At 39.1% G+C, this 14,578-nt stretch overlaps 1 protein-coding gene across 6 annotated transcripts in view; it reads left to right on the top strand.

Annotated features, from left to right (window-relative positions):
• Positions 1-2,256: 2,256 nt before the first annotated feature.
• The window catches only part of NEK9 (NIMA related kinase 9), a 35,086-nt gene continuing 22,764 nt past the window's right edge, over positions 2,257-14,578 (top strand). For 3 of the 6 annotated variants that reach the window (XM_063089208.1, XM_063089209.1, XM_063089207.1), the window contains exons 1-8: positions 2,257-2,611; positions 4,859-5,036; positions 6,720-6,775; positions 7,324-7,394; positions 8,682-8,787; positions 10,422-10,553; positions 12,324-12,434; positions 13,333-13,397. In XM_063089208.1, the coding sequence (XP_062945278.1) occupies positions 2,393-2,611; positions 4,859-5,036; positions 6,720-6,775; positions 7,324-7,394; positions 8,682-8,787; positions 10,422-10,553; positions 12,324-12,434; positions 13,333-13,397 (938 nt within the window). In that variant the 5' untranslated portion in view covers positions 2,257-2,392. The remainder of the gene's footprint in view (positions 2,612-4,858; positions 5,037-6,719; positions 6,776-7,323; positions 7,395-8,681; positions 8,788-10,421; positions 10,554-12,323; positions 12,435-13,332; positions 13,398-14,578) is intronic. The other 3 variants (XM_063089212.1, XM_063089211.1, XM_063089210.1) reach the window with 3 other exon arrangements.

Raw genomic sequence — 14,578 nt, 5'->3', positions numbered from 1 at the left:
TATATGGACCGTAAACTTCATGAGAGTATTAGCCATGTTTATTTTGTCTTCTGTTGTAACCCAGCTCCTGGCACATGTTGGTGCTCAGTGTTTGTTAAATTAATCAATTGAAAATTCAAAAATACCTGTACAATCTGGAACCCTGGAATGAAGCCAACAGAATAAAGTGTAACAGAGATTATCAGTCAGGCAGTCTTACATTTAGGTTTAAAAAAATGTTATTTGTTCAACAAATAATTTTTGAGCCTCTACTTTAATGCTAAGCACGTTTCTAGGCACTGATGATATATAACTGTGAACAAGAGAGTGAAATCCAGGCTCTTATGGAGCTAATATTCTAATGAATAAAGTAAACATAATAAGACATTGTATTTTACAGATAAGCATTCTGCAGAAAATAAGGAGTGATGTGATAGTCTGGGAGGGTTGTATTATTTTGATTGGATGTGGAAAAGAGCAAGAGATTCAGTTAAGTATAAGCACGGTATAAGCAGACTCTCACTATAAAGTCTGGTACACTAACAGAAATACTGGATACAGATATAAGAAGATGGAAATTCCCTTGTTCTATTTACATCTGATTTGGAATGTCATGCAGAGTGCAGGATATCATATTTTAAAAGGAACATTGATCAACTATAGAGAAGCCAGAGGAATGTGAACTCATTAGCTCTCAGCCCCCACCCTGTTCTACCAATTCTGTCTTCCTCCTATATTTGCTAGCCCTATCTACCTAGTTAAAAACCTAGAAGTGAGTCTCCTAAACTCTTAATCTCCCTCACCAACCATATCCCACCGATCACAAAGTTCTAAATGTTGCTCAGATGGATTTCTTAAATCAGGACCTGCTCCTCACTCATTGATACTCTCTCTGCCTCTATTCTTAGAGTATAGATTGCCTCCTAACTGGTCTCCCCACCTCCAGTCTTTGTCCTCCACATTGTCATCAGAGTTCTTTGTAAAACATAATTTTGGTCTTATCTAAGGTGACTATATTGTTTATTATTGTATGAGCTGGGCACTCAAGCAAAAGAAGGCTCTATTATGTTGGAGGAAGAAGGTATAAACTGGGATTTCCCCAGCAAATTGGGACAGTCACTAGTCATATACTCCCGTTTAAAAATCTCCAATAATTTCCCACTGCCCACAAGAAACACTAAACTGCAAAACATGAGGCCCTATCTCTGGCTTCTACCTCACATGCACCCTGTGCTCCAGCCACATGTTCTCTTAGACTCATTACATCCTGCTCTTACATAGCTCTGGAGGGAGATTGCTGGGTTTGACTTACCAGCTCCTCTTAACTGGCTGTGTCACGTTGAGCAGGTTACTTGGCCTCTCTGTATCTCAGTTTTTGTAAAATGGGAATAATGTGAACATTAAGTAGAATAATACATGGAAAACTTTTAGCATGGTGCCCAGAACTCAGTAGATGTTAGCTGTTATCCCTGTGATATATTCCCAAAACTTTATAGATTAAAAAAAAAAAAAAAAAAAAAAAAAAAAACAAGCTTGGACATACGAAGTTGCCCCACATCACATAACTGAGGGAACACGTATTGCTCACTGGATTGTTTTCTTAGTGACTTGAAGGCAGGGAGCATCTTATTGCAGATTTCCCATTCCCCAATACAGTGTCTGGCACCTAGTGTTCAAAAAATATTTCATGAGATCAGATGGTCAACGATATGGAAAAACACAATGTTGAATCTGCAAAATGAAGGCGGAGAAGGAGAGTGTCAGGAGAGTTGACTTAAAATATTTTGAGAGTTGTGTGGAAGAGGAAGGGCGGCTCTGGGAGAAAGAGCTGGGCCCACTGACTAAGATGAGACAAGGCCAGTATTTCGACTTGCTATAATATCTTTACTATCATTATTATAATCTCTCTCTAAACAAGAGCACTGTCCAACGTTGCAAGGGACTGCTTCCCCAACGACCCTCATGAGGTAGTTCTGACGCCAAGGTGAGAGTGGACGACCTCCAGACCCCGGGCTGTATGGGGACATGGCCAGGGATGCCGGGGTTTGGGTCTACAGATCCCACAGGGAGTCCCGTCGGTGACGCCCTTGTCCCTGCGGGAGCCCTTCGGTTACACATGGTCCCCACCACGCGCCCGCCAACCCAGCCCGAGGTCTTACTTTCCCGGCCGGCCCCGAAAGCGGGAAGCGATGGCCGTTGGACAACCCAAGTGGGCAAGCGAAAGCGGAGAAAACCCCGCCGGGCCGGAAACACTGAGAACTGCTTCCGGGCCAGGGGGCAGGAGCCACCATGGAACCTCGCGGGGTTGCGGGGCTGATGGAACCGCGGGCCGGCGTCTAAAGCGAGCAAGGCGCAGCGCGGCCAGCGTCGCCGGGGACACGCAGGCAGGTCCTGAAGGCCCGCGGCCGCCACCATGTCGGTGCTGGGCGAGTACGAACGGCACTGCGATTCCATCAACTCGGACTTTGGGAGCGAGTCCGGGGGTGGCGGGGACTCGGGCCCGGGGCCCAGCGCCAGTGCGGGGCCGCGAGCCGGCGGCGGCGCGGCGGAGCAGGAGGAGCTGCACTACATCCCCATCCGCGTCCTGGGTCGCGGTGCCTTCGGGGAGGCCACGCTGTACCGCCGCACCGAGGTAGCGGCCCCCGACTTTGGCCGCCCCGAGGCCCTCTTTCTCGGCCCCGCTTTCCAGTCCTGTCCTGCTCCGGGCTTTCCCCGCGTCTTGAGCCTCGTTCTTGCTTATTGTTTAGGGGCCCTCAGTGTACATATCTTCACCACCCTCCCAACTCACCTGCATTAGGAATTGGTTAGATCATTGCTATTACTAACTGGTCATTTTTGTTTAACCCGGGGAACTGCCAGAGCAAAACACTAAACTGTCTCTGAGCGTTAGTTTCCTCATCTGTAAAATTGGCTTAGTGATAACCACCTTAAAAATCATCTCTATTTTTAAAGGTTATTTTGAGAGTGAAACGATGGTGCTTTGCACACTGTAAATTGAAGCGGCGTAAATATATGAGGTATTGCCAAAACTTCCTTTCTCTCATGCTGTATAGCTCTCCAAGGTCAGGGTGGGGAGGAGAAACATAGCATCAAAATACCCACACTAGTGGCAACTCCGCTGTCTTTGTCATTAAGTTCAGAAGTGATCACTCAGTTGGAGGTTTTTCTTTAGGATCATTGGGAAGATCATCGTGTGATTGTTTCAGCGTTTATGTATGGGAAATACTTTATTGATATATTCTAAGCCATTGGTTCTTAACCTTTGAGGGGACAAGGACCCCTTTGAGAATCTAATGTATACAAAGTAACCTTCTCCCCCTCCATCCACAGTTGAACATATGCACATCCTTTGGAGAGGTCCATGGATCACTGTCTCCCAAGTTAATAATGTATACTGATCTAAAACCCTGCAATGGTGATTCTACTTCCAAAAATAACCATAAACTGGATTTGATCACTAAAGTCTTAAAACTCTAGCTTTAGGGTGAACATTTAATGAGAACTTGCTGGGATTGCTGAAGGTGATTCATATATCAGTGATCCATCTACAGTTTTGTTATGTGTTCCAAGCCAGTACAGCGTTAAGGCTGAAAGATGGGGAAGAAGAGAGGTGATTGCAGGAGAATACTCTTAAGTATATTCTTTTTCATCTTAGTGCCACATTAATGCATGATATTAGAGTTACTGTTATTCTTAGTAGTCTGTTTTTTTTATTTGCACTCAATATGAAAAGGAGGAGATGAGCATTGGCATTCCTATTTTTTAGTTAGAGAAACTAAGACAGTATATTTAAGTGACTTGCTCAACGTAAGTTAGGAGTAAATCTTGGACTATAGCTAGTCTCAGTATCTCCTTGCCCAAGCCTTTCCATTATTATCTTTTTAAACTTCATTACTGGGTTTGTTTTGAGTTAAATTTGATTATACTTCCCCAAACGGCATAGCATTATCTAAGTCACCCAATATTTATTAGATCTGTGAATTTACAAAGCATTAATTAGAAGCAGTCCTTTTACTCTAGAAGCTTATATTTCAGTGGGAAGACAAGGTAGCCATGCTAGTAACCAAATAGCATCTAGGTTGTGTATATGAATGAAAAAGAATGGACGAATATCGTCTCAGTGTATGAGCTCTGGAAATTAAGGGAATGGTTGCACTGAATAAATGTACAGTAAAAAGTTCTTCAGGGTTTTCCCCCCAAAAGTTTTAACGGCCTGGCAAGGGCATTCAGAAGGATGGGGAAAGTTATATAGGTGGGGATGCTCCTAAGTTGAGAAGCAGTGTCAATAAAGAATTATAAGTATTATCAAAGGGAGTAGACACTGGGAGTTGCACGTTAGTTTTCATGAATAGAGGAAAATGTGATACATGACAGTATGACAGGAGATTACAGAGTTGCAAAATGGGGCATGACTTATTCTCATACCCTTCCAGAAAGGGTAAGTGAAAATCACTAGAGAAGTCTAAATTTATAGGATTATAGACAAGTTTAATATTTCCATTTTACAAGAAGTTGTGGTCATCTATAGATAACTGCTCTCCAGTTCTCTACTTCTTCAATATTCCAGCCCAACCACAATCCCCATCATGACTAGCAGTCTGTTATAGTGTCCCTCAGTAGAATCTTTGAGATCTACCCCCATCCCATGGAAGTGACATTATACAAATTAAGTGTAGCAACAAAGTAACAACATCTTAATGCTTTACTTTCCCTAGTCCTGTGATAATTTGTAATGCTCAATTGTGACATAATTAGTCTGTTTAGTGGGGGAAAAAATGGAATCAGTCTCAGCCCCTCTAGGAAGTTGTCTTTCTAGGCTTACAGATTCATTCACTGCCAAGCAAGAGGGAAGCATGACACCTCTGTTACTGTGTTGCAGGATGACTCACTGGTTGTGTGGAAGGAAGTTGATTTGACCCGACTGTCTGAGAAGGAACGTCGTGATGCCTTGAATGAGATTGTTATTCTGGCGCTGCTGCAGCATGACAATATTATTGCCTACTACAATCATTTCATGGACAATACCACCCTGCTGATTGAGCTGGAATATTGTAATGGTAAAGGAGAATTCAATGGGTCTTCCTCCAGCAAGACATTCTTATGCTTATACTTACCATGAGGGAGAGAGTACGAGTGATAAAAACTTTAAATGGATTTCTAGAGTTTGAGAAATATTTCAGGCCTTGGAGAGTTTTGAAGTGAAATGCAAAATAAGGAGAGGGATTCTTCCCTGCATACTCAAATCCTCCCTTGTGATAATAGTTCCATCTTCAAATTATTTCTTCAGTTGGATTTTGCATTTATTTTTCAAGGTTTTTCCTCATGAAATGACATTAGTTGGTCATTAGGGACTTACTGTGGCTTGGCACCACTTAATATAATATTGAAATCTTATAAGTCATTTTTAAAAATATGAATATATATATATATTGAGTTTAGCTAAAGCTATCCTATTGAAAAGTGGTCTAAAGATCATAAGTGAATGAAAATGATATACAGTTAAGCATGGCCTTATTTATCTGATCTTTGATTTCTTTGGACCATGTTGCTTGTAAGACAGTATAGCCACGTTGTTAAGAAAATAGACTTTGAACCAAGTTCCACTACTTTCTAGCTCTGTAACCTAGGGCAAGAAACTTAACTTCTCTGTGCCTCAGTTTCCTCATCTTTAAATGAATTTGTTGACATCAGTATCTACCTTCTAGGGTTATTGTGTTAAATGAATATGTGAAGCCCATACCATAGTATTTGATATGTAGCAAGTGTGTGATATATATTATACTGGCTATTATTCTTCTTAATGCACAAGAGAACCTCCAAAGCCCTTTTCTGAGCTCGTGCTTAAGAGGTACCAACATATTCTTCTCTTATAACTTTCTTGTCTAGACTGGTATATCGTGATGGTTTCTGGTTGTGCCAACCGAAAATATATGGGATTATATTAGAAATTTTTAGAATAGCGGAAACCTTAAAATTAAATAAGTTAACTTCCTTTGTGGTTAGGAGGAACTAGACACATGATACATTTATTGAAACTCCGAGTTACTGTATTACAGAGGAAGAGAAGTTATAAATACCTAGCCAGGGCTAAAGCGTAAGTTACAGTAGGAAATAAGATGAACCATGATCATTTGCAGTCTGTCTTACTAGACAAAGGAAGGAGAGAATCAAATTCACACTTATTCCACAGGAAAGAATTAGTAAAGAGAGTAATGATCAGAAACCGTCTAGGGGTTGACCCTAAATTTGGGGAAACCTTTTTGGTGTGAAGTAGAAAGGAAAAGTTTTCAATATATACCCTTTGTATACAAAACATTGCATCATAGGTGTAACCCAAATGTTCTAGTAGTCACACTGGAAGAGTCGTTACAAAAATATTTCACATTCCTTAAAAGGGAGTTACAGAAAAGAAAATTATATAATTTTGAAGATATTTCGCTAATTGGGATACTATAGGAATGGTCTTTACTCTCATCTTTTCTAAAAATGTCATGCTTCCTATGTTTGTAGTGAGTTTCTTTTGTTAGGGAAGGAAATCTTTGAAGAATATTTCTGATACAGCCCTTGAGAGAGGGGAAGAGTTTTGTACCCAGGTGAAAAGCCAAGAGGGAAGACAGTTTTCTTTGAGAGGAAGCAGAATCCTTCATTTCCATTTGTCACCTGTTAAAACCTTATTAGATACAGGAGCCAAGCTTTGATCTCTATTATGCAAATCAAACTTGTCTTTCATTTAATTTCAGGAGGGAACCTGTATGACAAAATCCTTCGTCAGAAGGACAAGTTGTTTGAGGAAGAGGTAATTCATACTTCTATGGAAGGAAGCTCGAATTTTAATGCTGTAATTCTTGCATTTTAGTTCTGTATTTACTCTTCCAACAATGAAGAGAGTTTTTTTTCCTTTTGTTCAGACTCCTTCCAGGCTCTGATTGATATTCATGAGAAAGGAAACCTCTAACAAGGAAGCTGTCTATAGTTGCTTCCTAAACGTTTTACCTCCACATCATGATTCTCTATGGGCTTTCTTTCCTGGTTCTATTACAACAGACTGGTATGCCCAGTTTTCTATACCTTTGCATTCTTCCTGGGTTTCTTTCCACAAGTCTGCTTCACTATACTACGTTTTTTAATGACATTGGAATTATTTTATGACCTGCTTTTTCTTTTTACCCCTACCACTTTTCTTTGCCTATTCCACCTACAAGCAAGAGATGTCAAGTCATGTTGAATCATAACCTCTGGTGTAGCTTCCTTTGTTTTGTTTGTTAGCGTATGTTTGTGTGTATGTGTTTATTTAAATGGAGGTTTTTGGTTCCAATCCAAATATAATTTATTTTGTCTTTGCAGATGGTGGTGTGGTACCTATTTCAGATTGTTTCAGCAGTGAGCTGTATCCATAAAGCTGGAATCCTTCATAGGTAATGAATGAAAAAATTTATGGGATGGATTTCTCCCCACCAATCCAAACCCCACCCTGGGTACCTTCCATCATCACTTTTATTTTCTTGATTAAGCAGTCAGGGGTTTTTCGTTGATATGATTAGGAAAGGAAAGAGTGAGTAATGAGGGATGTTATCTTCACTTCCCGAGGTTACCCCATGTTTGTGATCTAGGAAGAATCCTCTCAATAACTAAGTACCACTTAGTCATTCCTTTTACAGATATTTTAGAGTTCTGTTCATTAGTTCATCATTAAAGCCTGGAAGGCACTAAAAGAAGTACTCTTCTTAGTTCAGTTGGAATTCACACTAAGTGTTTCCTCTGAGCAATAATGATTGGCAATTGTTTAAAATTCTATAACTAAGCTCTTTTAATTTAAATAAAGGCCTGTTTATTTTGTATAATTAATTATACAATTTTACCACATCTTTGTGGGGGAAAAAACAGATTTCCATTTATTCGTAGCTGTAGAAGAGAATGTTATAAGAACATTAACACATCATTATACCCTTCCTAAGTGAATCATTGACCGTTGCCAGAGATTAATTATAATATTCTAGGGTTTTTTTTTTTATTGGTTTGTTCATTCATTTAGCCTGTTTCTTGATAGCTATTAAATGGCTACTGTTGTTTGTTATTTTCTTTTTAAAAGTAACAAAGTGTATTGTTCTCATTTATTCACATCTTTCAGTAAAGGAAGCCAGAGTGTGAACCATGCACAATTTTGTTTTACATATGGTCAATTCATCTTTAGAAAAATAGCTCATGACTTCATTTAGATGATCTAAATAGCCTAGTCATGTTGTTGCTAGGATGTGCAGCCTATTCTCTCACCTTAACAGATTATTTGAAAATTTGAGATCAACCAAGTGTTATAATTGCCTTGATATTACCTAATTCAAGACAATACAAGTAGTAGTGAAAGAGGCAGTGTACCTTATAGGAATTACAGTTACTTGGAGCACCATTTTTCCCATCTGATCCTCTGAACTTTTCTTAATGGCTTCGGTGGTATAGGATACATTCCAAAGCTGTGAAGCTATAAAAGATGAAGTTAATTCTCTGCCTTCACTCCCTAAGTCCCCTCTTCAATGTTAAAGTGTATGTGAAAGTGATGACCACTGTATGGGATATCTGGGACCCCATAACAGAATCTAAGCAGTGGTAATACACTCATTTTTATTCTGTACTAATCACTGGTGGGATGGGAGATAAGATTAAAACAATCATGTGCATGGGCTTAATATGCAACATCTTTTTTTCAGAGATATAAAGACATTAAATATTTTTCTGACTAAGGCAAACCTGATAAAACTTGGAGATTATGGCCTAGCAAAGAAACTTAATTCTGAGTATTCCATGGCTGAGACGGTATGTGTTGCCTTTATCTTAATTTTTTTCTTTTCTATCACTGTGAGATATAAATATAACTATACTTCCTAAATCTTGTACACTTTTCTCAATATTCTTGCCAGTTTTCCATACTTACAAGTCTTGAGAAGTCTTTTTCCTGGGCTCACAAGCAGGTGTTTACATGGTCAGGTGTTTTCTCAAGAGTCACTGTCTTTTTTTTTTCCAGTGGCTGGCCGGCACTGGGATCTGAACCCTTGACCTTGATGTTATCAGCACCATGCTCTCCCAAGTGAGCTAACCGGCCAGTCCACATTGTCCACGTTACAGCTGTGACCTCATAGCCCTTACCAACACTTACTAGAGACTTTTCTAAAAGCAACAAAATGTATTACTGTTTTTCCCAGGCTAGGTTCTTTAATAGATTTCTTTTTATCTCTAATTTAATGTTTGAGCGCAGGTGTCAGTCATTTCTTTTTGTGTTTTCTTTGAGTACTACTTCTGATTCAGAGAGAAGCCTTATATTACAGATAAAGGCTGATGCCCATAGAACAATCTGTTCTTTAATATCATACACAGTCTGAACTGCAGGGCTCCCTTCTCACCTGATTTTGAGAAAGATCATTGGTAGAAAGTACACATCAGTTGATCTTTAGGACAATGATCTTATCCTTTTAGAAATTATACCCAATTATTACTCTTCTGCTTTCACAATGCTCTGTCCTTAAAAGACCTTGAGAATGTAAGTTAATGAAATTAATTTCATCCTGGTGTTTTTTCATAATGTCAAGATATGCCTGCAAGCAATTTAGACATCCCAGGTTGGGAATCTCTGCTTTAGGGACTCAGTTGTTTATATGATGGTAGCCAAATTGAGCTTCTAAGGAAGCAGTCATGTCCTTATATGTATTTTTCTCATCACGAACAATCTGATGAAACCAAGACTTGACCTTTTTTAGCCAGTTAAATGCAAAGAAGGATTAATGTGAAAATTTTAAAATGCCATATAAGCCATCTGAGAATTTCTTTGCTTCGCTGATTAGAGATGGCTATCAGTTTTATTAGAACTGCTGGGGCATTCGTTGTCTCTAATCTTGGTTCTATTCAGGACATTTTTATTTCTAAACCCTTTCTTGAAGTCAGAAAATCTTTTTCAAATTCAAAAGAAATTCTTTAGCTATGTTACTATAAAAAAGGTCATTATCAGGCCATTTAAAAGGTTTCATTACTGTGCACTTCAGTCAGAATGTTTAACCCCTTCATTCAGTTACCTCTCCCCACTGCCAGTCTTCCGTTTTTTCCCATTGGTGATCTTTATTAAGTACGTCTCTATCAGTGTGAAGTCTTTAGTAGGCCTTGAATGCCAAAAGACTCTCTGACCTAGGAATCGCAGAGCTATTGAGCCACCCCCCCGCCTACATTACCACAATTCCTTTACCACAGAAATTGTCCGTTTATAATTGGCCCAAGAGATTTGATATGAATAAGATTTATACCCATAATGGCATCATATCATAAAAACCATTTGGAATCTGCTGATTTTTGTTTTATGGTTGTTATCACCAGTTCCTGGGAAATTTGATTTAGCTGTTGAAATGTTAATATAGTTACATCAGAAGAGAAGTTATTCTTTAATTGTTTTCTTTGTTGTTCAGCTTGTAGGAACCCCATATTACATGTCTCCAGAGCTCTGCCAAGGAGTAAAATACAATTTCAAGTCGGATATCTGGGCAGTAGGCTGTGTCATTTTTGAATTGCTTACTCTAAAGAGAACATTTGATGCTACAGTAAGTTGATGTTGTATTAGCCCAACATTGTCCCCCACAAGGTACAACTTGCTTAAGACAAGCAACTTCATTTATCCCAAGCTTCTGATTTCTTGAACAGAAATCAACTGTAGGCAAAAATAACCTGTAGTTAAGCCCTGGATTAGTAGTATATTATTAAAATGTTATAGGCCGTATGCATCTCCAACGTGAATTCCCCACCCACCGAAATGATCATAATCAAGTAGTTTAAGTGCTGTATTTGAGTTTGTTGACTATAATTTTTAAACTGGCTCCAGGGTCAACAGTGTGATGCTATAGTTTGGAAAAGTCATTTTACTTCTTATGCTTCAGCCACATCATCTTTTTAAAAGCTAATGCAAATTATATAATACCCATTGAAGTGTTTTGATCTTTTTTTATGAAAAATTACACACTGACTCATGTTAAAGGTTATTTTTTTTATGGACAACAAATCCCTTTAAGTCTTTTTTCTTTTCTTTTTTTTAAGTAAAGTAAAGCTTGGTGTAAAGTAGTGCTTATCAAACTATAACATGCATACAAAATCACCTGGGCATCTTGTTAAACTACAGATTCTGTTTCAGTAAGTCTTGGTAGTGTGGGCGCCAATATTCTACATTTCTAATAAGCTCCCAGGTGATGTTGATGCAGCTAGTCCATGAACCACACTTTGAGTAGCTAAAGTGGATTATTGGCATCCAGTCTACCAATGAGGTATGAGAATTTCAGCAATTCTCTTCATCTCTTTGATCCTCTGTTTGATTATCTATGACATGGAAACAGTATATATCCCTCTCACAGAGATTCTGATAATGTATATGAAAAATGGAAATGTAAGGTAATGCAAATCATTGGCCTTTCTTGAGACCTATTTGTTTTTCTAAATCCTGAAGTTTGTTCTGGTGTATCATCTAATTCTCCGAAGTAATGTAGTGGAAGAAAAATGGCTTTTGAAGTCAGATAGACTTTGGTTGGAGTTATGGTTCCATTTTTACTCTCTGTGTGGTTTTGAGCAAGTTACTTTATATCTCTGAGCCCCATTTTTCTTGTGTACAAATTGATAATGATAACAACTTCCTTGCATGGAGTTTGTTAAAAAATAATTTAAAAGATCATGTATGTAATATGCCTGTCTAGTTCATAGTGGTCTCTGAATAAGGTGGTTGTGATGGTATTATTTTAATATTATTATTTTTTTTTTTTTTTAATTTTTAAATTTTTTTTTTTTTTATAAAGATGACCAGTAAGGGGATCTTAACCCTTAACTTGGCGTTATCAGCACTACACTCTTCCAAGTGAGCCACTGGCTGGCCCATTAATAATATTATTATTATATTATTATTCACTGCCTTGTCTATTGCAGCAGAGTATTGCCTATACAGCCATTGTTAGGATATATAAATTAGGAGGCAAATTAGTTGGCAAGGAAGGTACTTGAAGCCAAGAAGCATGGCTAGTCTTGCTTTCCTTTTTCTTGGGATTCAGTTGAAGAGTCAGATTAAATATACTCTGACCATTATGCTATTGGCCACGCAATCATGGTTTTAATGTCCATACTGGCCAGTTGGCTTCATTCTGTCTGATGGCAGCAATGCATCTCTAAGCGTTTCTTGTTGATGCATACTAATAGTTTTAAAAAGAAATCAGACCTAATGCAGAACTATTGCCAGTTCTTTAAGTAATGGTAACAGACATCTCAGAGACCTTACTGGGAGATTATAACATCATCTTTACATAACCAGGAACAATGCAGTCATCATTTTCTCATAGAATCCACTCAACCTGTGTGTGAAGATCGTGCAAGGAATCCGAGCCATGGAAGTTGATTCTAGCCAGTACTCTTTGGAATTGATCCAAATGGTACATTCATGCCTTGATCAGGTAGGTGTGAGTTATATATTGATTTCAGTTTTGTGTTTTCCCTTCTGGCCTCAGTGTTTGGGGTATGGCATGGATATAAACCACATAACAACATCCACTTCCCCAGGGTAGGATTTATTTGTGGCTGTACCCAGAATAGGGATTGGCAGTTTATGATAGTTGTGTGCTTTGGTGAACAAATTCTTACTTTATTCTGCTTTGTAACTATTAATTTTTGAAATGATTTTTCCATCTAAATTGTGCTCGATTATTCATGACCAAGATTAATTTTTACAGATTGTTTTTATAAAACTGTAGTCAAAGATAATTTAGAGTTCTTAATGTTTAGAATTTATGCTTAAAATATTTCACAGTTCCCTCACTGTGTAGTTGTAGTATTATTCAAAGTATGATCCACGAACCACTGACATCAGAATCACGAGGGAGTGAGAGAGTGTTATAAGAAAAAAAGATTCCTGGGCCCCAGGAATATGTAATATGCCTGTCTAGTTCATAGTGGTCTCTCACTAAGGTGGTGGTGATGGTATTATTTTAATATTACCAACTGGATAAGAATCTCTATGGATAAAACTCAGAAATCTTTATTTGTAGCAAGCACCCCAGGTGATTCTTCTGTGTGCTATATATATTGAGGTTTGAGAGCCACTGCCCTTACTGAACAAGTGAGGAAGGTACATTGCAAACATCCTTGTTCATGTACAAATGTTGATGATAATGAGATGATAAGCATGAAACATGGAATGTGACATAAGAAATTATGATTTTTTGAAACAAAAGGATAATATACAATGGTCTTTGACTAACTAACCTACAGCCTTCTAAAATGAAGTAAAATGCCTTCATAGATCCCATATTGCCCATTCCCTTTCAGTGAAAACTTATTGTTTTTACTTTGTAGGATCCTGAGCAGAGACCCACTGCAGATGAACTTCTGGATCGCCCCCTTCTCAGGAAACGCAGGAGGTAAAGTACAAAGAAGGCACTTTGCTGTCTTGCCAGAAATGGTTGACTGTTAGAGGCCTGATCAGAATACCACAAGAAAGGGTGATGTTTCCTGGCTTGGCCACTGTAGTGCTATTTTCTACTGACATCTCTGCTTTCATTGCTTGAGTGTAGCTCCTGACTTTTACCTCCTTAGCCTGTGCTATTTTGTTCTAAATTTGTACTGATAAGACTCAAGAGCCCACCACTCCCCCCGTCTGTGGGTTTTTTAATCTAAAGTTGAGGCATTAGTGTATAGTAATTAAGGGAGAAGGGACTCTGGACTCAGACATCCTTTAGTTTACATCTGAGTTCTGTAATTATCTTTGTCAAGTTATTTAACATCTCTATTTCTTAGTTTTCTCTTCTATAAGGTAAGGATTAAAGAAGGTAATACATATAAAGTACTCAGCCGAGGCCTGGCATAAAGTACTTGACAATTGTTGTATAGTAGTGTGAATTTAGACCTGGGCCTTTGTTTTTTAGTGCATTTGTTAAGATGGTAGGTTGGAGTTGGAGGAATCCTCTTCAGATACCTTTTGCCTATTTCTTGAGGTCGACCTTTATTGACTGCTGACAGGTTATTTCCTGTTCATTGTGTGTCAGAGGTCTCTAGAGGTAGGAAAGATGTCCTTTATCCCTCACTTCCTGTAGGAGGCTTCAAACATTAACTTAAAGGAAGTAGTATTCTCTTTTTTGTTTCTAAATATATATTATTATTATTATTATATTTTTACATTCTAAGATGTTGTGGGGCAGTTGGGAGGGAGGGGGAGAGGGGGAAAGGTGAGGGGTATAAGATGGGAGGGGCATGGTCAAGGCCAGTGACACCCCCCTCATTACAGCAGGGGAGCTCAGAGGGCTTTTGATGGTGGCTCAGTCATAGCTGATCTGGATGCGGATGTCACAGGGGGCATGGCTGAGGCCCTCAGCCCCCTACCACCCTAGCTTGGGAGCCAGGGGCGCTTCTGGCAGCAGCCTGGTGGTCATCACTGGGCTGGATGCGGATGTCAGGGGAATGTGGCTGAGGACCTCAGCACCCCCCTCCCTACCCTGGCTCAGGAGCCCAGAGTGCTTCCAGCAGTGGTTCAGTTGTCATTGCTGGGCTGGATGTGGATGTCGGTGGGAGTGAGGGGGGCATGGCTGAGGGCCTTGGTTCCCCC

Source organism: Cynocephalus volans, chromosome 3 (genome assembly GCF_027409185.1).
Source record: "Cynocephalus volans isolate mCynVol1 chromosome 3, mCynVol1.pri, whole genome shotgun sequence".
Lineage (NCBI taxonomy): Eukaryota > Metazoa > Chordata > Mammalia > Dermoptera > Cynocephalidae > Cynocephalus > Cynocephalus volans.
This window is presented reverse-complemented; position numbering and strand designations above follow the sequence as displayed.